Here is a 27,063-nt window from a genome sequence, read left to right on the forward strand (position 1 = left end):
TTCTGTAGGCAGGTGTGTATAGGTGAATAGTCCCAGATGGGTATTGATTGTCACATATTCCCTTGATTTTTTTTTCTCTCCAATTCTATCTGTTGACATGTTTGTGACAAATCTAGTTTTGTGAATTTTTGCCCACCGTTTAGTGCTTGGAACAATTCTTCTGCCTTGGGCATGGGGTGTTCAGGTATTTTGAGTGATGGACTGATGGTGATTTTGTAATCGCCGCAAATGTGAATTCCTCCATTTGCTTTTCGTACGGGTACGATGGGCGCTGCCCAATTGCTGTATTGTATTGCTTCTAAAATGCCTTCTTGTTTTAGTCTGTTTAATTCAGCCTCAATTTTTCCTTTTGTAGTGAATGGAAGTGTTTGGCTTTGAAGAATTTTGGTTCTGCATTATCTTTTAATTGCAGTTTGGCTTGAACACCTTTGATTTTCCCCAAATCTTGTTGGAAAACCATTGTGTTGTTGTTGAGGATTTGGTTGAATTCTGGCTGGGAGGTGTACGTGTGGTTTACATGTAGTATTGAACTGATTTCCAGCCAGTCTAGGGGAATGTGTTGTAGTCAGAAAATGCTGGTCCCTGAGTATCTCCGATGTAGAGAGAGAGAGTGTTTTTAGTTGCTGTTGTTTATATTGTACTTGGACCGTACATTTTCCAAACACTTTGATTCTGTCTCCTGCAACAAATCTTAGTTATTTCAGTTGTTTTTATCGGGAGGTGTGGTAGCAAGCGTCCCTTTACATGTAATGGCATTAGAGACACTTCTGCCCCTGTGTCTAACTTCATCTTCAGGGGATGTCCATTTATTTTTAGCTGTATAAAGATTGCTGAGTTTCCTCTATTTATTCCTTGAATGTGTAATATCTCAGGAGGTGAAATTTCAGGAGCTTGAAGGTCAGTCGCTGGGCTGTTATCATCATCTTTGCTAGGTTGTCCCTCTCTCTCTCTCTCTCTCTCTCTCTCTCTCTCTGCAATTGTTTTGACTTCAGCTGCCTGTTTATTTGCAGGCCACCTGCGCTTTAGAAGCAGACACTTAGCTTCTATATGTCTTTCTGTTTTGCAATGGTTGCATTTAGAATTTTTGAAGAAACAGTTTTCTGGTTGGTGGTTGTATTTCCCACAATGGAAGCAGTGTGGGTCTGGTTGACCCACATCCAAGTTTTTATCTGCCATTTCAAAGTTGCAGGCACTCTGTATACAATCTGTAACGTAACGTCTTGATCCATTCTAATAATTTTTGCCTTGCTTGACGATTTGCCAGCCCCATCACTAATCTGTCTCCCAGTGCCTGATTTAGAAACTGCTCGAAATGACAGTGCTCCGCCAGTTTGTGCAACGATGCCAGGTATTCACTTACTGTTTCTCCTGGTCCTTGTCTCCTTTCATAGAATCGTTGCCTTTCTGCCATAACTGGTGGTTTGGGGCTTAAATGGTTCCTTAAAGCTGTGCATAATTTGTTTAATGTTTTCGTCCCTGCATCTTCTGTGGCCAGCAAGGTCTGTAGGAGGTCAAATGTTTTGCTGCCCATTATACTGAGAAAGAGGGAACATTTGCAGTTTACTGGACCTTCCACAATATTGTGGGCTACGTAGTAGTGGTTAAACCGTTCTACATAGTTATCCCAACTTTCTTCTACTTCGTTGAATTCCCCGAACTTTCCCTCTGCCCTCTTGGTGTGCTTTCACCTTGATCTTTTGGTGGAAAATTGTCAGGGTTTTTTAGGTAGTTGTTTTCTATCTATCTTCTCATAGCTGGTGCAAGGCATATGTGTAAACTTCATTCTGTTCCTCGTCGCCACTGTTATGTAGGCACTCACACAATTAAGACTTGGAGATGTGATGCTTTCTCATCCTTTACCTCTATTTAAAGCATTTAATTGATTTATGGTATAAAATAAATGAAGTTATAGGTACTCAATGAAAGATTTCAGGCAAAACTCTTTTGTATCAAAATAAGCTTTTTCCTTTTACGCTTAATAATAAACTTTTGAAGTTATGGGATCAAAAGGGCATTAAATTTGTACAAGATTGTTATGAAGTGGGTTATTTTATTTCTTTTCAAAAAATGAAAGAAATATATTCCTTCAAATACTCTTTTTTCTTATCAAATTAAAGCTTTATTATTGGATAATTTTGGACATACTTTACAGTTACCCAGGCGATCTAAGTTTGAAATTTTACTTACAGAGGACGGTAAGAAGGGATTTATATCGGAGATGTATTCTTTATTACAGAATAAAATGCTTAAGTTGGATATGTATAAATCTTGATTGAAATGGGAAAAGGATTTAGGAATATTTATTCATCAAGATGATTGGATGAATTGATGTAAGGATAGTCTAACTAAAATTATAAATGTTAGGTATCGGTTAGTTCATTACAATTTTATGCATCAATTATATTTAACACTGAAAAATTAAGGAGATATAATTTCTTCAGATTTATGTTTTAGATGTCAGAAGGAAGTAGGTTCCATTTTACATTCTACTTGGTTATGTGGATCAGTAAAACCTTTTTGGAATAGACTTAAGGAATTTTTAGAAGCTATTTTGAAAGTGAAACTTTAATTAGATCCTTTAGAATTTTGTTGGGTAATATTAAGATAACCGCTGCAACCGTGTCTGCCTGTCCCACATCGGACTTGTCAGCCACAAACGAGCCTGCAGCTGACGTGGACTTTTTACCCCCTCCATAAATCTTCATCCGCGAAGCCAAGCCAAAGAAGAAGAAAGATTAAGAGGATGAGTTTAGAATTAAGATTAAATAAATTTGAAATTGCATTTTTGAGATTAGCCTCAGCTGTGGCTAGAAAATGTTTAGCAATTACTTGGACAAATGAGACCGATTTAGGTATTCAGAGATAGCATATGGAATTGAGGTATCCCATTGGAGAAAATAACATATAACTTACGTGATGATTATCTTTTCTTTATTGTAAAACTTGAAGCCCTTATTTGGATTATATGGGTTTGATTTTCTGAATCCCCCCAGTCGCATAGTGGTGGTGTCATTCCAATCCATGGTAATTAATTAATGAAATTTGTTACTATGTTTAATCTCCTCCTTTTTTTTCTTTCTTTTTCTTTGGAGGGTAGGTTAGTGGGGGTTGGGGTTGGGTGGGTGGATTAGTGGAGGCGGGGGATTGTAGGGGGTTAGTTTGTATGTTTGTTTTCTACGTTTTATCTGTTAATCGTATATGATTTTTGAATGTTTCAATAAATAAAATATTCCAAAAAAAAGAAATACAATGTTGCAAAATGTACAGTTGTATATTTTAGAAGAAGAAATAAACAGGCAGATTATTATTTGACTGGGATAAAAAAATTCAAAATTCGTCACTGCAAAGGGACTTGGGGGTCCTCTTGCAGGATAAACTAAATGTTAACCACCAGGTTTGTTCAATAGTGAAGAAAGCGAATACTATGTTGGCATTCACTTCAAGACAAATGGTGTATAAGGGTAAAGAGGTGTTGATGAGGCTCCATGGGGCACTAGTGAGACCTCATTTGGAGAACTGCATGCAGCTTTGGGCCCCTTAGAAGTGATGTACTGATGTTGAAGAGATTACAGTGAAGATTTACCAGGATGATTCCTGGAACGCAAGGGCCAATGTATGAAGAACATTTGAAAGCTCTTGGATTGTATTCATTGGAGGTTAGAAGAATGAGAGGGAATCTCATAGAGACATTTTTGAATTTTGAAAGTCTTTGACAGAATGGTTGTAGATGGTGTGTTAGGTTTCATAAGGAAGTAGGTTCTTTTTTACATTCTACCTGGTCAACCGGTGCGGACTCGAAAGGCCGACATGACCTGTTTACGCGCCATAAATGGTTATATGGATATAAGATGTAATGATGTTGGAGAGAGTACAGAGAAGATTTACCTGGATGATTCCTGGGCTGACATGTGAGGAATGTTTAACAGCTCTTGGACTGTATTCATTGGAGTGTAGAAGAATGAGAGGGAGAGGTTTCATTAATAGGGGGCTTTCCTCTTTTTTTCTTTTGAGGTATTTTGTTAAATGGGTTTGATCAAGAGGAAAACACAACTTACAACATGTAAGATTTAAGTATTATTTGAGAAGTACAAATATTTCAAATTATGGATTAACATATATGTGTATTTTTTATTAAACTGAATAAAGATATTTTAAAAAGAAAGAATCCATTCCTCTGTCCATATCAATGGCACTGAAGTGGAGACAGGAGATAGCTTCAAGTTCCTCAAAGTAAAAATTTCCAGTGACCTGACCTAGACCAACAACATTGATATGATGGTCAAGAAGGCACACCGACACCTCTACTTTCTTAGAAGACTAAGCAAATTCAGTATTCCCCCTTCCCCCCCCAACATCTACAGGTACTCCTTCAAAACCTTCAAATCTGGATGCATCAGAGTGGCACGGGAGTTGCTCTGCTTAAGAATAGAAAAGAAAACTACAGAAGATGCTGGATGTAGCATCCCCCCCCCCCCCCTCCCCTCCATCAATGCCATCTAGGAAAAGCAGCCAATATATGGAAGAATCCATCCTACCTCTGATGAACTTTCCCTCCTCTCATTGGCGAGAAGGTTCAAGAGTGAGAAATATGCACCAACATGCTTAAAGACAAATTTTTACCCTGCAGCTATCAGGCTCCTGAATGAGCCTCATGTATTCTCATGCTATCCCTTTCTATGTACTCATTAATCTTTTTCATTTATTACTCTTATTGTCCTCTTGCTCTTCTACATCGTACAGTTGAGTGTTAGAGTTGACTTGCTAGACTACTTACAGAAAAGCCCTTCTCACTGTACCAGGTATAATGTGCCAATAAACTTGAACTTGTGCTAAAGAACATGGTGGGATGCTGGCACCAGGTTGATATAAATAGCCATTCAACTTGTATCTTGCGGTATTAACAAGAGAGTAGTATTGTGGGGAAGATTATATAATGGCTGGCATAATTGTAATTCTGTGATTGTTGAACTGCAATAAAGTAACCTTGCCTCCGCTTTCCTGTTGTTGAAAAGTGATAACATAACATCTCTTTGTGTCTGATTAAAGTGGTGGATAATGTACTATTTCCTAGGAAATTGATTAACTAGCTTGAGCCAAAGTATATCTTCCCTTTATGCACAGCTGTCGGAAGCCAGAGCTGAAGGAAGCGGGGTGAGTGGTGCAGTCGAGCCGCCCTCCACCGCGATGTCAAACTTGTACGCCAAGAAGAGAAAGCGGCCCATATTTGACGATGGCGACCGAAGAGCAGGTAAGAGTGCTAGTGGAGATCTGTGCGAGTAGTCTTAGGACTCAGGCAGATTTCCTGCGCAATGTAATAGCCTCTATTAACCACATGGATTTTTAAAAAATTTGCGCCCCTGGGTTGCGAGCTGATGGCATCATCATGATGCCATCAGCCCTCCTCTCTGCAGCTGCATTCAGAGGCATTCCTTTTAAGGAGGAGGTGAAGTGACGACACCTAGTGTACCCCCTAGGCAGATGGAAGATGGAGCATATTGCAGCAGTCCATTTGCCTTCGAACCTTTTATGGAGGTAAGTGCAGCGATGTAAAGATGGAGAATCTCCTTTACATTCATCCTTTTTTTTCTCTATAAAAGGCCCTAGTGGCTACTATAATAATCTGTTACTAAAATTGAGCTGTGTGTAAATCAAATTGAATTCATGACAAATGCAAGACGGGTCAAATACTAAGAATACATAATTTCAGCTAAGATTTCACTGCAGTACAAAAATAAGTCGGAGTATTTGTCTTTGATAGGATATTGGACAAAGGCCTATCTGTCTTAGATAGTTTCCCAGTTTCTTCCTTGAATAAACAGGGAAACATAGAAAAATAGGTGCAGGAGGAGGCCATTTGGCCCTTCAAGCCTACATTGCCATTCATTATGATCATGGCTGATCAGTACCCGGTTCCTGCCTGCTCCCCATATCCTCTGATCCCCTTTTGTCTTGAACATTTAATCCTGACCAATTGTCTCATCACAATTTATTACTTTTGCTGAGGAACAAATCGACTGTCACATTCACTATGTTAATTAAACGAATGAATTTCAATCACTATGAAATATTTTGGAATATCCCAAGATTGTGAAAGACACCACCTGCGTGGATATTTGTCCTTTGTCTTTTGAAGTGGTCCCTTGGGATCAAGGACGACTTGCTTTAATCATCACATTCTTTTCTCTAACTGCAACTGTGAGTATTTATCTATCATATTTTCCTCCTATGTGGTAATTTAATTGATACTTACTGTTAATTGTTGCATTTTAAAAAAATACTGTATTTAAAATTTTAAGCCACATTACATTCAAATATGATAATTCATATACAAAAAAAACAATATGGTATATACCAAATCCCTTCTCCCACCACTCCCTCCCATCCACTCCAATACCCCTCCCTCCAATTCCTCCCCCTCCCTACTATTGCAAACACCAAAGATAGAAGACAGAAAGGAAGGAGATAGATCCATCAATAACATAACTGAATGCCATGGATTAGGGTAACACCACCACAAGGTGGTCTTGTCTGCCTTTCCTATCATACACCTTGCATTTAAATGGATGCACCTGTGAATATTATTTCCACCACACACAACCCATTTGATTTCTGTTTTTAAATGAAGTTTTTACATCATTTTTTTTCCTCCTCCACTCCAATATCTGCTCTGGCCCTCTAATTCCCATATCTCTGCAAATCTAGTTTAAACCTGCCCCCTGGGCAGCCTTAGCACACCTTCCCTCAAGGATATTTGTTTCCCTCCAGTTCAGATGCAAACCATCCTGTCGAAAATGTCCCACCTTGCCTGCTAAAGAATCCATTGGACTTCAGACAAATGTTCCCTCCTCTCATTGGGGAGAAGGTTCAACAATTGTGCACCATGAAGCTTACAGACCGTTTCTTGTCAGCAACTGTTAGACTCCTGAAAGAAGTTCACAATAGAGTTCTCATGCTACCCCTTCCTATTGATCTTTTCACTTGACATTATGTGTATGACATTAGATACTCGTCTCGTTTAATTTGATAGGTTCTGAGATGACGGATGAATCCAATGTGGGAAGAACAGATCGGTGAGTAGGTGGTTGTGGAACCATAGTTTAAATCTACTCTGTCCATCTCTTTCAGAGGCTTCTGTGTAGGTTTGTTGGTAGAAGTGGCTTTGAAGTGGAAGAAGATTTGTGGAGAGCATTCACATATTCTGCTTGACTTGAATGAACCACAATGTGATTGCTTATTTTCTGTTCTATATTTTCACCATAATTCTATATCATTGTGTGGTGTGCTGTCGGTCAGAAGCAAACACACAAAACCAAAAGACTGTACAACAGGCTTTATTCGACGTAAATCTCCACAGAGCCAGCTGTGAGAATATGCAGCTGTGAGCTCAGAGTGAATTCGAAAGGGCCGGCTCAGGCTTGTATCCTGGAGGGTGATTGACACCCCACTGGGTTGGGCTTGTTCTATTCAGGTTGGCTGATTGACAGCCGGCCAGGTGTGGTCTTATCCCCATGCTCTTCTGCAGGTATAAAGGTTGCCCCCTGCAGTAGGCTAGTGGTGTACCACCACATATTGGCAATAATCTAGTCTTGTACTGAAATAATTAAATGTGATAATAGAGACTAATTTATAATGTGAAAACCACCCGTGGGTCAACAGTTCATTCTCCTACTGCGGCCTGTTGATGCATCATAATTAGAAGCCTGTAGCAGCAGCTAAATGGAGTCGAAAGAACGAGACCAGTACTCAGTGGGGTCGTCTGCACTCCAATTGTTTATTGAAACTTCCTGCTCTGCGCCTTATAAGGCCACGGGTAAGTCCCATCCTCACACCGGACACCACATCACAATGTTGTCCCGCACGCACGCGGATCCGACCCTGCCGGCGGAAAAGACCATGCCAGCGGTGCCATCTTGACACGGCTGCTCTGCTGCCGCAACTATAACATGTAGAGCCGGTTCACCTGTCGTCAGAGATGTGTACCGCTGCAAGCCAAGGGATTGGCCTGGAATGAGTCAATACCAATTAAATGATCATGGTTGTCCAGTCTGAAAAATATTATGTACACATTGATTCTGAACCAAAGGCTGCTCAATCCTAGCAAACAATGGTGCAATTCTAAAAGTTCTGCCGCTAACATCCTGCATAACGCACATGCCATAAAACAGAGAGGAAACTCTTGCCAAAGAAAAACCCCTGCACTAAAGCATCAAAGCCAAGTTAATCGAGGACAAATTGTGGGACAGACTTCCACTGATTCAAATTGTTAGGGATATCCATCCACTCCTCTATTCCTGCCAGAGATGGCAATTGAATCCAAGTCACACGAAGCAGCAGAAGCTGAGCATTTGCTATCCAAGGACCCTACCTCAATTTGGAAGGCTTTTCAGTTGGTCCAAATCTAAGCAAATTCCTTATTAGGGTCAATCAGGGGATATAGTCGAAAGTGAGCTGATATAGTTGAAGAAAATCTGGAAACTAAATCTATTCCTTTAATTAAATTGGATAGTTCTGGTTGTGAATCAAACGTGGAGAGGCATTCATTCAGTGAGAAGGAGACACAGGGGTCCAGAAAGGTGTTGGAACTGGCCCAAGTGAATTTGAAGGCAGGGTGGAAGTCGGTGGCAAAATTGATGAGTTCTATGTGTGTACACGAGGCTCCACCAATACAGCTGGCTGATGTAGCGGAGCAAGAGTTGTGGAGTAGTGCCAGATTAAGCTTGGAACAAGGACTGCGTAAAAGGATTCCTGTTTTGTTAAATAAAAGTGAAAACAAGAATGCATAGATTGGGATTCTATTTAATAGGAGAGTAAATGCAAGGCCAATGAGTAAATGAAAATTGATGGAATAACCCAAAGGCAGCAGATATTTAGATGCTCTCAAGTTTGGATTAGAGAATGAGGGTTGCAGTTCAGGAGGGTATCTGCACAGTTTATTGCTCTACCAATTAGTGGTGATTCTGCCTTGCCCGCAGAAAAAAGGAATCTCAGGGTTGTATGTGAGGTCATGTATGTACTCTGACAATTAATCTGAAATATCACTGTTGGAGGCATCACTGGGGTGATCAGGGTTCCTCCCTGGTTTTCAAAGGATGGATTTCAGAAAGATCTTGAGTTCCTGAAGGATCAAGGCAAGAGACTGACCAGAAGATAATTCAATGAAATAAAGATTCAAAGGCCCTTCTACTGTCATGTAATTATACATTAAAATGTAATATACATGATATATTTTTTACTTTTATCTGCCTTAAAGCAAGCAAAGAGTGGCCATGAGCATTGCCCGGCACCCCTAATGATAGGAGAAAGCAAAGCAAAATAAAAGAGTCCCTTCAGAGTAACTTAGTGTCCAAGGATTCACCTCCAGCGCTCCCACAGTCTATGTACAGTCTCCCGTTCAAACAATCGGAAACCCAAGCTCCAAATCCAAACCTCCAATATGATCAAGAGCTCTTTGGGAACCTTCTTGCCCTCATCACCCTCTTGAATCCCACTTCTGATACTTGGTTCCCATTATCCACTCTCCAGCATCCTGCAGCCTGTGTGACTTCAGCCACTGAGTCCCTTGCTGGTCCACTGCTGTGGTCACCTTCCCTGTAGGATCTTCTCCCAGGCTTCTCCTCAATGGGAGGGTGGTGTTCTGTCTATTACTGGTGCCCTGCACCAGTCCTCTGCTCCCTGGAGACTGCAACTCCTTGTAGTACACCACCCAGCACAGGCACCGGCATCTTGAGCACAGAGCTCCGTGGTTGCGGGATTTTAATAAAAATGCCATTGCTCACAGTTTGGATCCTGTACGGAGCCGTCGGCATTAGACCAGCTGGTGGCACCTGGGGGAGCAGAGCTGTGTCCAATTCCCCACTCTCTTGCCACCATACAAACAAATATAGAGGTTTGGAATAGGAATGGAAACTAGCTTATGGAGACAATTTGGTCGGCATGGACAAGTTGGGCTAAAGGGCCTGTTTCCATGCTGTAAAACTCTATGACACTGGTTAAAAGAATGAACTAGAAACAGAATTAGATTAACAATGAAGTCTGTTTAATTTATTTACGTGCAACATTAACATTGAGGCTTTAGGATCCTCTAACTTTGAGTTAACATTTTGACAAGAAATTCTGCTTTGTAGCTGTTTATACCATATGATGCTGTTATATTAGTTTCATCATATTTTTGATTCTAACAATTACCCAACATGCATAGATTTTGGGGTCTAAGGCACAGTGTATGAAATACCCAAGAAGCTATTAGCAAGAACCCTAAAAAACTACATTAACAGGAGGAGTCGGGTGATGTCCTTACAGTTGAATGAGGCATGGGGATGTTGTGGAGCCAAATTAAAATTGGAAATCAGTGAATACCTTTAATCTATTTTGAAGAGTTGGTGCTTTTTTTGGAAGGGTTTTTTTTTAGAGATATCGCAGTAGAGATTTCTGGCAATCGGAAAGCTGCTTGTTCAATAATTAATTATTTGGTAATTAAATAGATTAGCTATCACAACAATCTGAGTGGTAAGTTACTATATAGATATCTGAATGTTTCTGGGTTTGTAAATATTTGAGACTATTTGTTTGGCTAATTAGTGTTCAGAGAAAAGTCCTTCATGCTCCATGGTTTTTAAATTTAACCCTTTGTATTACGGTGAAATTCCTTTATAATTATTTAAGGACTCTCGTCAGGTTGCATCAACATATTAATGGTTGTTTGTTGGAACAAATAAAAACAAATGAGAACCAAAAAATCAAAAGTTATAGAAAGATTGAAACTTCCAGTAAATTCATTTAAAATTTATTTTTTTAGACATGCAGCAAGGTAACAGGCCCTTTCGGGTCTGTACCACCCAATTACACCCAATTGACCTACACCCCCAGTACGTTTTGAATGGTGGGAAGAAACCAGAGCACCTGGAGGAAACCCACGCAGACATGGGGAGAACATACAAACTCCTTACAGAGAGCGTGGGATTCAAACTCTGGTCCCGATCATTGGTACTGTAAACAGCACTGCACAAGCTTCTATGCTCACTGCGCCACTGTAAGGTAAGGAAGATCTCGTGATATGATGTGAAAATAATAAACAGAGTCTCAATGTGGACAAGATGAGGGAGATGATCGTGGACTTCAGAAAGACCAGGAATGATCACCCTCCACTACCCATCCCTCACCCATCAATAACTCGGTAGTGGAGAGAATGGAGAGCACCAGGTTCTTCAGTGTCCACTTATCAAGTGACCTATCATGGACACACAACATCTACTCATTTGTCAGGGAGGTGCAACAGTGACTGCACTTCCTGAGAAGACTGAAGCGGGCAAGGCTACCGGCCACCATTTTCTTCAGGAGCTCTATCGAGAGTGTCCTGGACGGCTACATCACAATGCGGTATGGTTTCTGCAGACAAATGGATCGGAGGTCAATCCACAGAACTATAAGAGTGACAGAAAGGATCACTGGGGTCTCCCGCCTCCCTCCCCCCACTCATCAACATGATTGTTGTTTCAAGAGGGCTCGCAAAAGCTGAATGGTGCACCAACAACAACTTTGCTCTCAATGTCACCAAAACCTAGGACCTGATTATTTATTTCAGGAGGGGAAAATCCGATCCAGTGATCATTGAGGGGAGCAGAGCTGGAGAGAATGAGCAAATTTGTTCTTGGGAGTCACTATCTCAGAGGACCTTTCCTGGACCCAACACACTCATTTCATTGTGAAGAAGGCACGTCAGAGCCTCTACTTCCTCAGGAGTTTGCGGAGGTTTGGTATGACACCAGAAACGCTGATCAATTTCTACAGATGTGTGGTAGAAAATATGCTGTGAGTAAAGAGATGCAGGATATCAAAGTTAGCATCTCCAGGCTGAAAAACAGCTTCTTCCCTCAGGCAGTGAGATTGCTGACCAACTGAATGAACTGCCTACACTACTGAGATGCTAATATTTATTTACTTGTATATATGTATATTTGTTTTGCACATGTATCACTTGTCCGTATGCGTGTTAAGTAGGGTTGTGTGCTTGCATGTCTTGCACTGAGGACCAGAGAACCCATGATTTGCAGCAACACCTCAAAACATAGAACATTACAGCACATGAGAGCATATTACACTTTTGCTTTATCATTGCACTACTTGCTGTTCTTGCCCAGATAACACACAAAACAAAGTTTTTTTTAAAACTGTATCTTAGTACACATGTCAATAAATAATTCAATTTCCTTTGACGCAATGCAGGGAAGAGTTTGTGGAGCTTCTTCCTTACAGTTTTAGCAACCCTGGGTTAATTCTGACCCAGGGTGCTCTGGTGTCCTCCCACATCACAATGGCCTGTGGAACGTTAGAGGAATTAGGCATTGTAAATAATCCGCAGTGCATATGTGAATGGTAGTAGCATGTGGGATGAATTGAGAAGAATGTGGGGGTGAAAAGGGATTAATGTTAGACAAGTTAAACAAGTATTCATTGATTAGCATGGACTCAGTAAACCACGGGGCCTGATACAGTCCTGTACAACTCCATGACTCGAGCACTCTAATTGTACATTCTTTTTCTTTGGATAAATGCTGTAACACCCCCCCCCTCCCAGGTATCCGGCACCTATTGGGATTGGTAGATGTCAGATGAGGGAATTTGCTGGTTGCTTGACATTGCATGATTGGTGAGCTAACTGCTAGGGGTGCCAATTTTAAAGTTTCTTATTTTTTAACATTATTTTTTTTTGCCGGTTGCTTGAATTCCAAATAACGGATTTTACTGCAGTATGATGTAAAAGTTTTTATGATATTGTTACGGGCCCAGAGGACCTCAAAACCCAGCAGCAATAGAAATTCACCAAGACAAATGGATACTTAAACAAAAGTTACTTTTAATTTTCTTTAAACATAAAAACAGGATCAAATTTTAACTTATTACTATTAACATAACCCCCTTCTAATTGAAAGCACACGTGTGTGTAATGTGTGTGTAAGTTCAGAAAAGTTCTTTGATTCACAGTCCAATCTCACTTCTCATTCCTCCAACTTCACCGGTATCAGGCAGATCTTATACTGTGCACAGAGTTTAACATTTATGAATTTTCACCAAGCTCTGGTGCTTAAAGGCAATTGGTTACTGCTCAGGAAGGTTCTTGTTGGTTTCAGAGAGAAATTTGTTGGACACACACAAACTGATTCCCTCCGATCAGCCACCTCAGTGTCTTGTTGAAGAAACTTGCCCCATTGTGGGTTTTTCAAATGATAACTTCTTCTTCCAGGTCACCACAGAGTTCCTCTTGTTTCCCTTATTTCAGGAGAAAAACTCAAGCCAGACATTTCCTCTTGTAAGGACCACAAAAGTTATTATTATAATATATTATATATAATATAAAATGCAATATACCTGTCATAATATCAACATACTGCATAGTTAGCCCACTGTTATCACATTCGGGTCAACACACTGAAAGTATTTTCCTGAATGTATTACTGTCCTGGGTAAACTTGTACCTCTCACTTTGTTCGTTTTAGATTGGTCACAGTGTTTGAGCTACCGAAAGAAAATAGACACACACACCGATGGCAGTTCAGTTTATACAAATGTTTATTACAAATTCAAAAGCTGATTTCAAACTATAATATGCAAGCCCTTCCCAACTATACTTATCAACGCCTGGACTGGTCCCAACTGCCGAAGCGAGGCAACGACCGCACACTTGTAGTAGGTTGTCGCGGCGCCGGTAGCAGCTTCTCCACCTCCCCCGACCGGGACGTTGGCTGGACTCTAGAAGTTCTTCTTCTTGCTGAGAGATGTTGCCACTTCTCGGAGCGTCTCAGACTTCAGCAGCGGGACCATGGCTTATATTACCCAAAAACTGCTTACCCAAGCACCTATTCCCAGCACAAAAAGAAAGACGAGCGAGCTTATCACTTTGAATACAATGGTTTATTTTGCGTCAAGGTTAGGTCTCTGCCTGAAAGACTGACCAAAGCAAGCAGGAAGATTAAATGTTCTTGGTACACAGATGTCTTTTTAATCAGATAACTGCATCTCTGGGTCCCATGGTGGAATTTAGCTTGTGTCTGCTGAGTCTCAAGCAGGTCACTGATTCCCAGCCTTGCAGGAGCAAAAAACATGGTTTAAATCCTCCAATACAATTACGTACATGAACCGATTATAATGTCATGAGACATTTATTTCTTACTCTTTACCTGCATTTTTTTCATATATCATAAGTTGTAGAGGTCTCTAAATATGTAGTTAACTTGCTTTAATTGATATGGAACCCCACCATATGGACATCCCACGCTGACATGTCTGTCCATGGCCTTTTGCACTGCCATACCAAGGCCACCCATAAATTGGGGGGATCAACATCTCCACTATTTTGTCTGGGTATTCTCCAGCCAGATGGCTCTAACATTGATTTCTCTGGTTTCTACTGGACCACTCCCCATTCTCCCCCTCTTCCCTATCCCTTTGTCTCCTTTCCTTCAGCACTCCACCCCATTCCCTCTCAATTCACGGAGCCATCTCCCCTCCCCCTGTTTGCTGCTGTGCCCTTCCTCCCTTATCCACCTATTACCTCTTGCCTGTGTTCCTTCCACTGCCCCTACCCACAATCCGCCCTCCCCCACCTGCCTACATTTTGCTCATATCTTGATGAAGGGCTCAAGCCCGAAACATTAGTTATGTATCTTTATAAGGTACACTGTTTGACCTGCTGAATTTCTCCAGCATTGTTTTTACCACCTCCTGAATATTCCCCTCTAAGCCATGCACCATCTTCCCGTGGAAATATATCACAGCTCCTTTGCTCTCATTGCATTCTGGATCTACCACTCATAAGAACGTTGTTCAGGAAAAGCAGCTCATCTTAGGGATTAACTGCTTGGTCATCATACGAGGTCCATATCCCTAGAATGAATTTTTTTTAAAAAAGGAATTGTGATTCGAGATCGTTCTTGATGTAGCAGTTTGCTCAGCAATGTAAATAGGTCATGGAAGAGATTTCTTCTCCCTTAGGCTGATGTTAGTTAACATTTTGCCTGCAGATCACTCGGACAGATTTATCAACAATTAGTCTGACCTTCGTTGATAAGAAGAGTGAATGAGTAAGGTAGTTAAAGAGATTGAGTACAAATTCCAGGACGGAATTAAATTGAATAGTCCTTTAAATTATTTGAATGAAATTGCTTTTTGGGTTAAATACTCCTGAACTTTGGAAAGAAAATATGTCTATTTCTAATGATGTTGATATTACCCTCTTGGTTGAAGGGTTTTTTTTTGTCTGATGGTGCTTATATAATGTAACAGCAAGATAAAATTATTCTCTTTTATGCAATTATTTTTAGATCTGCAGCTCACTTTATAAAATCCATTACTTCGATTACTCCATTTCTCAAATATCAATGCATCTATGAGGAACTGTTGCAAACATGATGTTTCTCTTCTTCCTGGAAATCTTGCTGTAAACCTGGGCTTTTAGGAACCTCTTTTTCTCAGGTACTCATCTAAGGAACATTTTTTCTTTGGCATCAATCTGTATCTGGTCTTCCTGCTTGGGGGTGGGTCTAGGACATTTTGGCACCCGACCTTCTGACCTCCACTGTTAGGCATGCATAATTTGGTGCCAGACATTTTGGCCTCCACAGTTTGGCACGGGACATTTTGGCACTAAAAGTTTGGAAGTAGTTAGCGGATGGATGGACTCCACGCACGCACTGTATCCAGGCCCGGATCCCCGACCTCCCCACTCACCATCTACTGGCTGACTCTGTCCTGCTGCACTGCCTGCTGGGAGATTGAACCACTGGCGTTGCAGAAACACCCTGCCCCCGGAAATTGCTCCCCTGTCAAACAAGGGCTTTTGATAGCATTTCCCCCTTCCACTGAGATTATGACCTTCAGTAACACCCCCTTCCCCGGGTAACACTATCCCTCCACCGGGAAGAGGAGACATGAAGTTGGAAGGTTTACACAGATGCTGGAATCAATCAGCAGGTCAGTCTGCATCTGTGCAAAGAAGAAAACAATATTTTGGGATTTATTGTCTCATAAGTATTTTAGACTAAGATTATACAGGTAACCAATTATATACAAATATAAATTCATAATTTTCTTTGGCTTGGCTTCGCGGACGAAGATTTATGGAGGGGGTAAAAAGTCCACGTCAGCTGCAGGCTCGTTTGTGGCTGACCAGTCCGATGCGGGACAGGCAGACACGATTGCAGCGGTTGCAGGGGAAAATTGGTGGGTTGGGGTTGGGTGTTGGGTTTTTCCTCCTTTGCCTTTTGTCAGTGAGGTGGGCTCTGCGGTCTTCTTCAAAGGAGGCTGCTGCCCGCCAAACTGTGAGGCGCCAAGATGCACGGTTTGAGGCGTTATCAGCCCACTGGCGGTGGTCAATGTGGCAGGCACCAAGAGATTTCTTTAGGCAGTCCTTGTACCTTTTCTTTGGTGCACCTCTGTCACGGTGGCCAGTGGAGAGCTCGCCATATAATACGATCTTGGGAAGGCGATGGTCCTCCATTCTGGTGACGTGACCCATCCAGCGCAGCTGGATCTTCAGCAGCGTGGACTCGATGCTGTCGACCTCTGCGACAGCATCGAGATGGCATTCATAATTTTATTTTCATTATATTTAATTAAATATAAAATAAATTAAATGCCACATCTGTCACCAAATGCAGTTGCCAAAATGTCCAGCACCAAAATGTCTGAAGGGGTACAAAAGTCTTGGGTTTTTTTTTTTGCTAAAATGTCTGGCTCCAAAATATCTGGCACCAAACTGCAGACACCAAAATGTCCGATTCCGCCTGCTGGGGACTGGGGCTTGAAACAAATGGTTCATTGACACATATTCCAGAAGACAGGGAAAGGCTTCATATTGCCTGCTATCCAATGCAAGTCAGCCCATACTTAAATACAGCAGATAGAGTAATAATAAGTGCAGGGTACCAAGTTTCAGTGAATACAAAAGTTGACGGTATCATGTTACAACGTGCAGGGTACAGAGAACAGTACAGTTAGTGCTATTACAAAGCTTTTCCCAATGTCCATTCATGAATCTTAGAACAGCAGAAAAGAAACTTAGGGCATCAGTTGGCCTTAATTGTGCCCTGACACTAGGTAGTAACTGTGCCTCAGGAGTTGGGTCATGGGATTGCCCTGATTACCTTTGACCAATCTGCTGAACAGAGAATTGGAATCGATAGGATTTCAATACCTGAAAAACTTGCAAACTTAAAGTTACTAAAATCACCAACATTAAAGTAAAAATTTTTTTAAAAACCACATGCACCTATCTTTTCAATTAAAGCTTGTGATCCCAGGGACACAAAATGTCTGCCAGCTATCGCTAGAGTAAAGATGAAGGGCCAGGTGTGAAGTGCATCTGTCTCACTCAGCTCAGTATATTTATGAAGTGTACAGACAATAAAAACTGCTTTGCTAGAGGTTTTCATAAGGAGGGACAAATAGAAGAACACAAGATCAAGAGACTTCACAAGTAAGTGTTAATTGGATGTGCTGTGGAGTAATGGATTATTGTTTTAAAAGCAACAGATGAACGGGGTCAGAAGTTTGGATCCAGTTCCACAATCTGTCTAGTTGCAATTTGCTGTTCTAAGAAGGTCATATGATTTTGCAAGCAGAGAAGAGACCAAACAAGGTTTCTCAAAGAGAGAGAGATAGAAAATTGGTTTCTGCAGTCATGGCAAATTGGCAGCTTGTTGAAACCCCATTTTGAAGATGGGTTGTGAGTTCTCACTTAAGCCTGTTGAAAACCCTTATGGTCCATACAAGAGGGAATGGCTGACGAGAGTGTTTCACCTGAAACAAGAGATACAAAAAAATTTGAATATGAGGTGAGGTGGTCGGCCCCAATGGTGTTCCAGTTTTTTCTGCATGACATGCCAATTCAGCCGGTCCACAATATCACGTTCAATCCAAGGTATTTCCATATGTATAGGTTCTATTATTTTCCCACTTGCTTTGATTGGTGGAGGCACTGGTGGTCCTTTGGGAATCATCATTTCCATTGATTGTTCATACGGAGTAGCAAGTCCCAAGAGACGAGCGATTTCTTTATGTTTTTGATTCATCTCAAAGACATCAGCTGCATCTTGTTCAATAAAAGCTATATGTAATGAACATTTTGGTTTGTACCCTTGACCAGGTGCAATAATCTTATCTACTGGCTTCTCCAATGTGGAAAGAAGGTTCTGATAAAATGGCTGGATTAATTCTGGAAAACAATGCAGTTTAATTTCCAGAATCATTTTACTTATGTGCATATCTAGTTTGTCGATACCTTTTTGGTCAATGGTGGTAGACATATATGGTAGTTTAGTTTTACTTGCTTTTGTGTTTTGGCCAGTTGTTTTATGTTGTAAAGGTAATGTTCTCATTTCTTCATCGATATTGCTAAGCCCTGAATGTCTGGCTTTGCCCATTTTTGAACAATCTGATTACTGCTTAAATCATTAAGGCCCCAAAAGTTGTTACATGAAGTCTGAATAACTGTTGGAAGGCCTCGTATCTGATTTTTCTTCTTTCTCTTTACACTGGCTTCCAACAACTTCCTCTGTTCATTGTCCAGTAATGGCGGGCCATTTGTATTATCCATTACCCACGAGATAGGCTTCCGATTTAGTTGGGGTGGAATCCTTCTAGGAGCAGGCGGAATAACAAATTCTGATGAAATTTGAATATGAGGTGGTCGGCCCCAATGGTTTTCCAGTTTTTTCTGTATGACATGCCAATTCAGCTGGTCCACAATATCACATTCAATCCAAGGTATTTCCATATGTATAGGTTCTATTATTTTCCCATTTGCTTTGATTGGTGGAGGCACTGGTGGTCCTTCGGGAATCATCATTTCCATTGATTGTTCATACGGAGTAGCAAGTCCCAAGAGACGAGCCATTCCTTTATGTTTTTGATTTATCTCGAAGACATCAGCTGCATCTTGTTCAATAAAAGCTATATGTAATGAACGTTTTGGTTTGTACCCTTGACCAGGTCCAATAATCTTATCTAAAGGAACTCTGTGGTGACCTGGAGAAGAAGAGGTTATCATTTGGAAAACCCTGATGGGGCAAGTTTCTTCGGCAAGACACTGAAGTGGCTGATCGAAAGGAATCAGTTTGTGTGTGTCTAACAAATCTATCTCTGAAACCAACAAAAACCTTCCTGAGCTTTAACCAATTACCTTTAAGCACCAGAGCTTAGTGAAAAGTCATAAATGTTAAATTCTCTGCACAGTATAAGATCTGCCTAATACCAGTGAACTTGGAGGAGTGAGAGTGAGAATGGACTGTAAATCAAAGAACTTTTCTAAACTTATACACATTACATACATGTGCACTTAGAATTAGAAGGGGGTTAAGTTAATAGCAATAAGTTTAAGTTTGATCCTGCTTTTATGTTTAAAGAAAATTAAAAGTAACTTTTGTTTAAGCAACCATTTGTCTTAGTGAATTTCTATTGCTGCTGGGTTTTGGGGTCCTCTGGGCCCATAATACCTCAGAGTTCCATCTTCCCTCAAAGTCAGGGGCGAGCCCATGAGGGAGGAGAACCATTCTCACAAAGCAAATGTTCAGGCCCATAGAAGGATCTGGAACCAGGTCAGGGGACGAAGTTGAGGCACAGATCAACCATGATCTAATGCAGCCATCCTCAACGGTCCCCTTGGGCCCACAGCAGATTTAAGAGTTGCGGGGGTGGTGGGGGGGGGGTGGTGGGGAGAGACCACAGACTAAAATAATAAAATCTTTTTGTCATCAATGGGGGGGAGGGGAAGTATGGAAGAAAACAACTAAACTTGACAGCTTCTCAGGGAATGTTGAGTGCAGTCTTAAGGGGGCCATAGCCAAAACAGGTTGAGAATGGATGACCTAATAAAGAGCTGGAGGGGCTGTTTCCGTTACTACTTCTGAAGAGGTTGGAGAATTGTTAACACATGTATATGATAATATTCACAATGCATTTTCTTTGACAGAGGTGTGATCACTTTAAAACCATGGAGTTGTACTGAAGATTTCCATGACGGAATATCAGATGATGCGTTAAATATTCAGTTGCTAATATTACAAATGGTCAATTTTTAATTCAGAGACACAAGACTGGAGATGTTGGAATCATGAAGTCAAACAAGCTGCTCTGGGTCAGGCAGTATAGGCAGTATCTACAGAAGCAAAGGAATGGTTGATGTTTCAAGTCTAAACCCTGCATCGGGACTCAGAGTATGAAGGTTGGGGGGGGGGGGGTGGAATATAGCCAGTATAAAGAGATTAGGGAGATGGGTGAAGCAGGAACTGGTTCCAAGTGTGGAGGGACCAATGGACATATGGAGATGGATAGGGCAATGGAAGGGTGAAGAGGGGCTGAGGCTGGGAAATGGTTTGGAGACAAAAAAGAGCAGAAGCTTGTGAAATCTGATAAGAAAGGAAGGTGATGAGTGGAACCAAGTTGAAGAAACAGATAAGGAAGGAATGATGTGTACAGTCGGTTGAATGCATTGGTGATTGGCAGTTGGAGCAAAATAGGGGAGTGGAAGTGATCTGGGTAAGGGGAGTGGAAGTGATCTGGGTAAGGGGAGTGGAAGTGATCTGGGTAAGGGGGCTGGGGACGTGTGTGAGAGAACATGAGTGGATCAGAATAAGGGAGAAAGGAATGGTGTGGGGGGAGGGAGGAGGAGGGGTACGGGTTTACCTGTATTTCAATGCTCATGCAGTTGGGTTGGAGACAACCAGGCAGAATATGAGACACTGTTCCTCCATGTTGCATTTGGCCACATTCTGTCAGTAGAGGAGGCTGAGAGGCAGGTTGTCATGGAAATGGGAAATGGGAAAGGGAGTTAAAATGTTTTTCAACCGAGAGCTTGGGATGGCCATTGTGGACAGAACACAGACGTTTAGCAAATCAGAAGCCTACTGTGAATTTGGTCTGGCATCAATTTTTATTGTTAATCTCTTTCTTTGGCTTGGCTTCGCGGACGAAGATTTATGGAGGGGGTAAAAAGTCCACGTCAGCTGCAGGCTCGTTTGTGGCTGACAAGTCCGATGCGGGACAGGCAGACACGATTGCAGCGGTTGCAGGGGAAAATTGGTTGGTTGGGGTTGGGTGTTGGGTTTTTCCTCCTTTGCCTTTTGTCAGTGAGGTGGGCTCTGCGGTCTTCTTCAAAGGAGGTTGCTGCCCGCCAAACCGTGAGGCGCCAAGATGCACGGTTTGAGGCGTTATCAGCCCACTGGCGGTGGTCAATGTGGCAGGCACCAAGAGATTTCTTTAGGCAGTCCTTGTACCTTTTCTTTGGTGCACCTCTGTCACGGTGGCCAGTGGAGAGCTCGCCATATAACACGATCTTGGGAAGGCGATGGTCCTCCATTCTGGAGACGTGACCCATCCAGCACAGCTGGATCTTCAGCAGCGTGGACTCGATGCTGTCGACCTCTGCCATCTCGAGTACTTCAACGTTAGGGATGTAAGCGCTCCAATGGATGTTGAGGATGGAGCGGAGACAACGCTGGTGGAAGCGTTCTAGGAGCCGTAGGTGGTGCCGGTAGAGGACCCATGATTCGGAGCCGAACAGGAGTGTGTGTATGACAACGGCTCTGTATACGCTTATCTTTGTGAGTCTGGAAAAACAACCGTTAATCTACATTAACAATAAAAACACAACGCTGGAGAAAGTCAGCCAGTCAAACAGTGTATTTTATGTAGCAAAAATAAAGATACATAAGCAATGTTTCAGGCCTTTCATCAAGGTATGAACAAAATGTCAGCCAGCACCCGAGCAAAATGGTAAGGTGAGGGGCAGAAGGAGGAGCAAAGGCAGGAGGTAATGGGTGGTTAAGGGAGGGAGGGCACACGAGCAAACATGGGAGGAGGGGCGGCTTTGTGAATGGAGACAGAAGGGGGTGAAGAGCTGGGGGAAAGAAGACGAAAGGGACGGGAGGGAGAACGGAGAGTAGGCTAACAGAAATCAGAGAAGTTGATGTTAATGCCATCCAGTTGGAAAGCACCCAGAAGGAATATCAAGAGTCGTTCCTCCAATTTCTGGGTGGTCTTGGTGGGATAGTACACGGACAGACATAAATCTAATCCGTTCCATATATTTGGTCTTTTACAGATTAGATAAGATAGTGAAGTGGTCTGTAAAATGATGGCACTCATCCCAAAATATTCCACTGGAGTTTAATGATCATATTGTGGAGATTATGTGCAAACTTTAATTTATAACTAGCCCATTTATGGTTAACTTAGTTGGACAGAAATCTGCCGACAATGCAGTTTAAAATGTTGGCTGTTAGTAGGCAGAGAGAATCTGCTGAAATGTTGCCGGCTACTATTGATTAAATATTAATTCAACAATTGCTTTTAAAACAGCCTACCTGTATCGGTGTCGACTCCCACTCGGAGTGTTGCTGTATTGTGACTGGGCCTTTGTGTCAATTCTTCATTTTAAAGGTAATGCATTGATTAAAGTACAATTTCTGCAAAGATGATATTGGGGAGGGGAGCTTCTGAAAGATTTCCTTTGTTCGCATCATAACTTCTCCAGAAGCCACCAAGGAAATGAGGTAATCTGCGATTTTTAACAATCTATGTACTTTTTCCAAGGCCGAGAAGGATTTGCTAAATTTCTGTCCAAAGTACTGGCAGGAAATTGGGAAATCTGTGTGGGAATTTTAAAGACAACTAAGTACTGCAGAGGAAAACGAACAGGACCTGCTTTATCTTCAATGGATGTTCGGAAGATCTTACTTTATTTGTTGTATGAATGATAAGAATTACCATTCCTTCTGCAATTTTCAATTTCGTTCTCTCCACAACTCCTGTGAAGGAAATGTTTCACGAAGGGGCAATGGATTCATCATGTGGTGTTCCCTGTGATATTTCATGGTGGAGTATTTCATGCTGGGTTTTTTCACACTGGGTTATTTTGTTCTGAAGTATTTTGTATTTTCTGCCAGGCCATTTCATTCTGGGGTTATTTAATACTGAAGCCTTTCATGCTGGAATATTTCCCACTGATGTATTAATGCAGGGGTATTACACACTGGGGCTATTTTGAGCCAGGGAATTTCATGCTGGGATATTTCATGCTTTAGAATTGGAATTAGAATTTATTGTTACCAAATTTGATGTTTTGTGGCATCATTGAAGTGCAAACATTCATATAAACCACCTTACAACAATAAAGAAAATTAGTGCGCAGTGTCTTTGGTTCATTGATCATTCAGGAATTTGATAGCAGCCGGGAAGAAGCTGTCTTTGTACCACTGAGTCTTCAGGCTCTTGTACTCTTTTCCCGATGGTAGCAGATTGAAGAGGGCATGGTCTAGATGGTGGGGGTCCTTGAGGCTAGAGGCTGTTTTCTTAAGACACTGGCTCTTGTAGATGTTCTTGATGGAATGAAGTCTAGTGCCCGTGATATCACAGGCTGAGTTAAAATTCTTCTGGAATTTTTTCTTGTCCTGAGCATTGGGACCTCCATACCAGACAGTGATGCAACCAGCCAGAATGCTCTCTATAGTATTGAGAATCTTTGGTGACATACCGAATCTCCTGAAGCAACTCACAAGGCAAGCCTTCTTCATGATTGTATCAACATGGAGGGTCTAAGACAGATCCTTGGAAATGTTGACACCCAGGAATTTGAAGCTCTTGACCCTCTCCACTACTGACCCCGCGATGAAGACTGGGTCATGCTCTCCTGACTTCCTCCTGAAATCCACAATCATCTACATGGTTTTGCTATTATTGAGTACAAAGTTGTGGATGTGGCACCACTCAATGAACTGATCTAGCTTTCCTCCTTTAGCTTCCTCATTGCCATTTGTGATTCTGCCGACAACCATGGTGTCATCAGCAAATTTGAAGATTGAATTGGAATTGCGCCTGGCCACCCAGTCATGGGTGTATAACGAGTAGAGCAGTGGGTTAAGCACGCATCCTTGGGGCCTGCCTGTGTTGATAGTCAGTGAGGAGGAGTCCAATTCATACTGACTGTGGTCTTCCGATGAGGAAGTCAAGCATCCAATTGCAGGGTTGGGGGGGTGGGGCTGCAGAGGGCCATGGTTTGGAGCATGTTGTCCACCACTGAGGGAATAATGATGTTGAAGGCTGAGCTGTAGTCCATGAAGAGCAACTGCATGTACGAGTCACAGTTTTCTAGGTGATCCAGAGCTGAGTGGAGAGCCAGTGATATTGAGTCTGCTGTGGAGTTATTGTGACAACAGGTGAATTGCAGTAGGTCCAGATAGGTCCATGTTAATTCTGGCCATGACCAACATCTCAAAGCATTTCATCACAGTAGAAGTTAGTGCTACTGGGCCATAGTCACTGAGGCAGCTCTCACTATTCTTCATGGGCAACAGCATGAAGAATAGCATGCTGGGGTGTTTCCTGCTTGGATATTTCATGCCAGTGTATTTCATGCAGTTGTATGTTATTCTGGATTATTTCATGTTTAAGTATTTCCTGCTGGGATATTTCATGCAAGCATACTTCATGCTGGTTTATTTATTGCTGGGATACTACCTGCTGGAGCATTTTGTGCAGGAGTATTTCCCGCTGGGATATCTCCTGTTGAGATATTTCATGCGAGGATATCTCCTGCCTGGATATTTAATGCTGCGATATCTCCTGCTAGAATATCTCCTGCTGGGATATTTCATGCTGAAGTAAGTCCTGTTAGTTATTTGATGCTGGGATACCTCCTGCTGGAATATCTGTTCATTTATTTCATGTTGGAGTATTTCCTGCTGGGATATCTCCTGCCAGGGTATTTCATGCTGGTGTTATGCTGGGGTATTTTGTGCTGGGCAAATATGATCGCAGCTTGTCCACTTAAGAACATGGCACCACTGATGGATGCTAGATGGAGAGACACATGTCAGAGAAGAGTTAATGAACAGGGATGGCTGGCAGAGGCTAGAGATAAGGAGGGAGGTGATTATAAAGACTAAAGAGAATGAGCAGGTGTTTTAGGCAAGTGGTAATGAATGAAAAAACAAGTTCAAGGTCGTTTCCTTTTATTGCCACAGAGTAATACCTTAAAAACGTAACATACATGATGTACTTTCACATCTGCCTGCTGTAAAGCAGAGTTGTCATGAGTATTGACCAGTGCCCCTTACAGTAAGAGAGAAAGAGAAACAAAAGAGAGCCCCTTCAGAGCCACTAAGTGTCCGTGGATTCACCTCCAGCGCTCCCGCAGCCTCGGCAGCCGCACTGACTCCTGTTCGATTAATTGGCAACCTGAAAGGAGGGCTCAGTTTTAATGACATAACATCTAGGGAGCAATGGAACTGGGAAACTGACCAAGGCAGCTTTGGAATGGTTAAACTGAAGCAGGAGAAAGAATTATAATAGCGATTTGGCACAGAAGCTGATTTAAAAAATGGGGAGAGGACAGTCTTTGGCATGGAGCAGTACTGACTCTTTCCTGCATATTTTGAAGGTTAATGGATTAAGTATTTAATTAAAGGACACAAGTTTAAATCCCATTCTGGCAGCAGGAATATTAAACTTATGGTGGTTAACTAAATAAAAGTAGACTAAGAAGCTAGGAAACTACAGGGTTCTCTGATTCCATGATAATTTATTGAAATCTGCCTCTTTTTTTCCTTGGTGAACCTTAACACATCAGTGTGGTAACTAACCAGCCAGTCAGTTGATTAAAGTGCAGAAAAAATCAATAACATCCCAGCTCCTATACTCGATATTTTGATTTATGAAGGGCAATATGCCAAAAGCTCTTTTTCCAACAACCCTATCCACCCGTGACACCACTTTCAGGGAATTATGTATCTGCATTCCCAGATCCCTCCGTTCTCCCACTCTCGTCTGTGCCCTACCATTTACTGTGTACGTCCTTCCTTGGTTTATCTTTTCAAAATACAACACCTCACACTTGTCTGCATTAAATTCCATCTCCCATTTTTCAGCCCATTTTGCCATCTTGTCCAGATCCCTCTACAAGCTTTGAAAACCACCTTTGCTGTCCACAACTCCTCCAATTTTTGTGTCATTTGCTGATCCAATTTACCACATTAACATCCAGATATAGATGTCAAACAACAATGGTCCCAGCACCGATCCCTGGGGCACATCACTTGTCACAGGCCTCCAGTCTGCAAGGCAATTATCCACAGCAATTCTCTCTGGCTTCTCCTGTGTCGCCATTGTCAAATCCAGTTGATGACCTCCCCATGAATACCTAACATCTGAACCTTTCTGGCTAACCTCCCATGTGGGACCTTATCAAAGGCCTTACTAAAGTCTATGAAGACAACATCAACAGCATTTCCTTCATCAACTTTCCTAGTAACTTCCTTGAAAAACTCTAAGATTGGTTAATCTGGGCCGCACAAAGCCATGTTGACTATCCCTTATCAGCCCCTGGCTATCCAAATACTTGCATACACAAAACCTAAGAACACCTTCCAATATCTTATCTACTACTGAAGTTATGATCACCATTCTACAATTTCCAGGATTACTTTTGGAGCCTTTTTTAAACAACGGATCAACATGAGCTACCCTCTAATCCTCCGGCACCACGACCGTGGCTAAGGACATTTTAAATATTTCTGCCAGAGGCCTTGCAATTTCTACACGGGTCTCGCTCAAGACCTGAGGGAATATCTTGTCGGGCCCTTAGGATTTATCCACTCTCATTTGTTCTGAGGTAGCCAGCATTTCCTCCTCTTTCATCTGTATAGATTCCATGACCTCACTGCTTGTTTTCCTTACCTCCTTAGACTCTGTGCCAGTTTCCTTAGTAAATACAGATGCAAAAAAAAAATTTAAAATCTCTCCCATCTCTTCTGGCTCCATATACAGCTGACCACCTTGATCTTCAAGGGGACCAATCTTGTTCATTCTACCCTTTTGCTCTTAATATACCTGTAGAAACCCTTAGGATTTTCCTTCACATGGTCTGCCAAAGCAACCTCACGTCTTCTTTTAGCCTTCCTGGTTTTTTTCTTAAGTTTTCTCTTGCATTTTCTATACTTCTCGAGTACCTAATTTGCTCCTTGTTGCCTATATCTGCGACATCTTTCAAAATATCTGCCCTCAAAAATCAAGGCT

General features: G+C 41.8%; 2 protein-coding genes across 6 annotated transcripts in view; both read left to right on the plus strand.

Moving 5' to 3' along the window:
• Positions 1 to 5,208, plus strand: part of jade3 (jade family PHD finger 3) — a 71,527-nt gene extending 66,319 nt beyond the window's left edge. The window contains exon 13 of one of the 2 annotated variants that reach the window (XM_069891927.1): positions 5,122 to 5,208. In XM_069891927.1, coding sequence (XP_069748028.1) covers positions 5,122 to 5,155 — 34 coding nt within the window. In that variant the 3' untranslated portion in view covers positions 5,156 to 5,208. The remainder of the gene's footprint in view (positions 1 to 5,121) is intronic. The other variant, XM_069891928.1, reaches the window with a different exon arrangement.
• Positions 5,204 to 27,063, plus strand: part of rgn (regucalcin) — a 78,611-nt gene continuing 56,751 nt past the window's right edge. Inside the window, exons 1-2 of one of the 4 annotated variants that reach the window (XM_069891943.1) lie at positions 5,204 to 5,248; positions 7,028 to 7,070. The gene's annotated coding sequence lies outside the window, so the exon portion shown is untranslated. Of the gene's footprint in view, positions 5,249 to 6,149; positions 6,196 to 7,027; positions 7,071 to 22,356; positions 22,432 to 22,458; positions 22,545 to 27,063 lie in introns of those variants that run through there. The other 3 variants (XM_069891942.1, XM_069891941.1, XM_069891944.1) reach the window with 3 other exon arrangements.

Source organism: Narcine bancroftii, chromosome 7, assembly GCF_036971445.1.
Source record: "Narcine bancroftii isolate sNarBan1 chromosome 7, sNarBan1.hap1, whole genome shotgun sequence".
In the NCBI taxonomy this organism is placed as follows: domain Eukaryota; kingdom Metazoa; phylum Chordata; class Chondrichthyes; order Torpediniformes; family Narcinidae; genus Narcine; species Narcine bancroftii.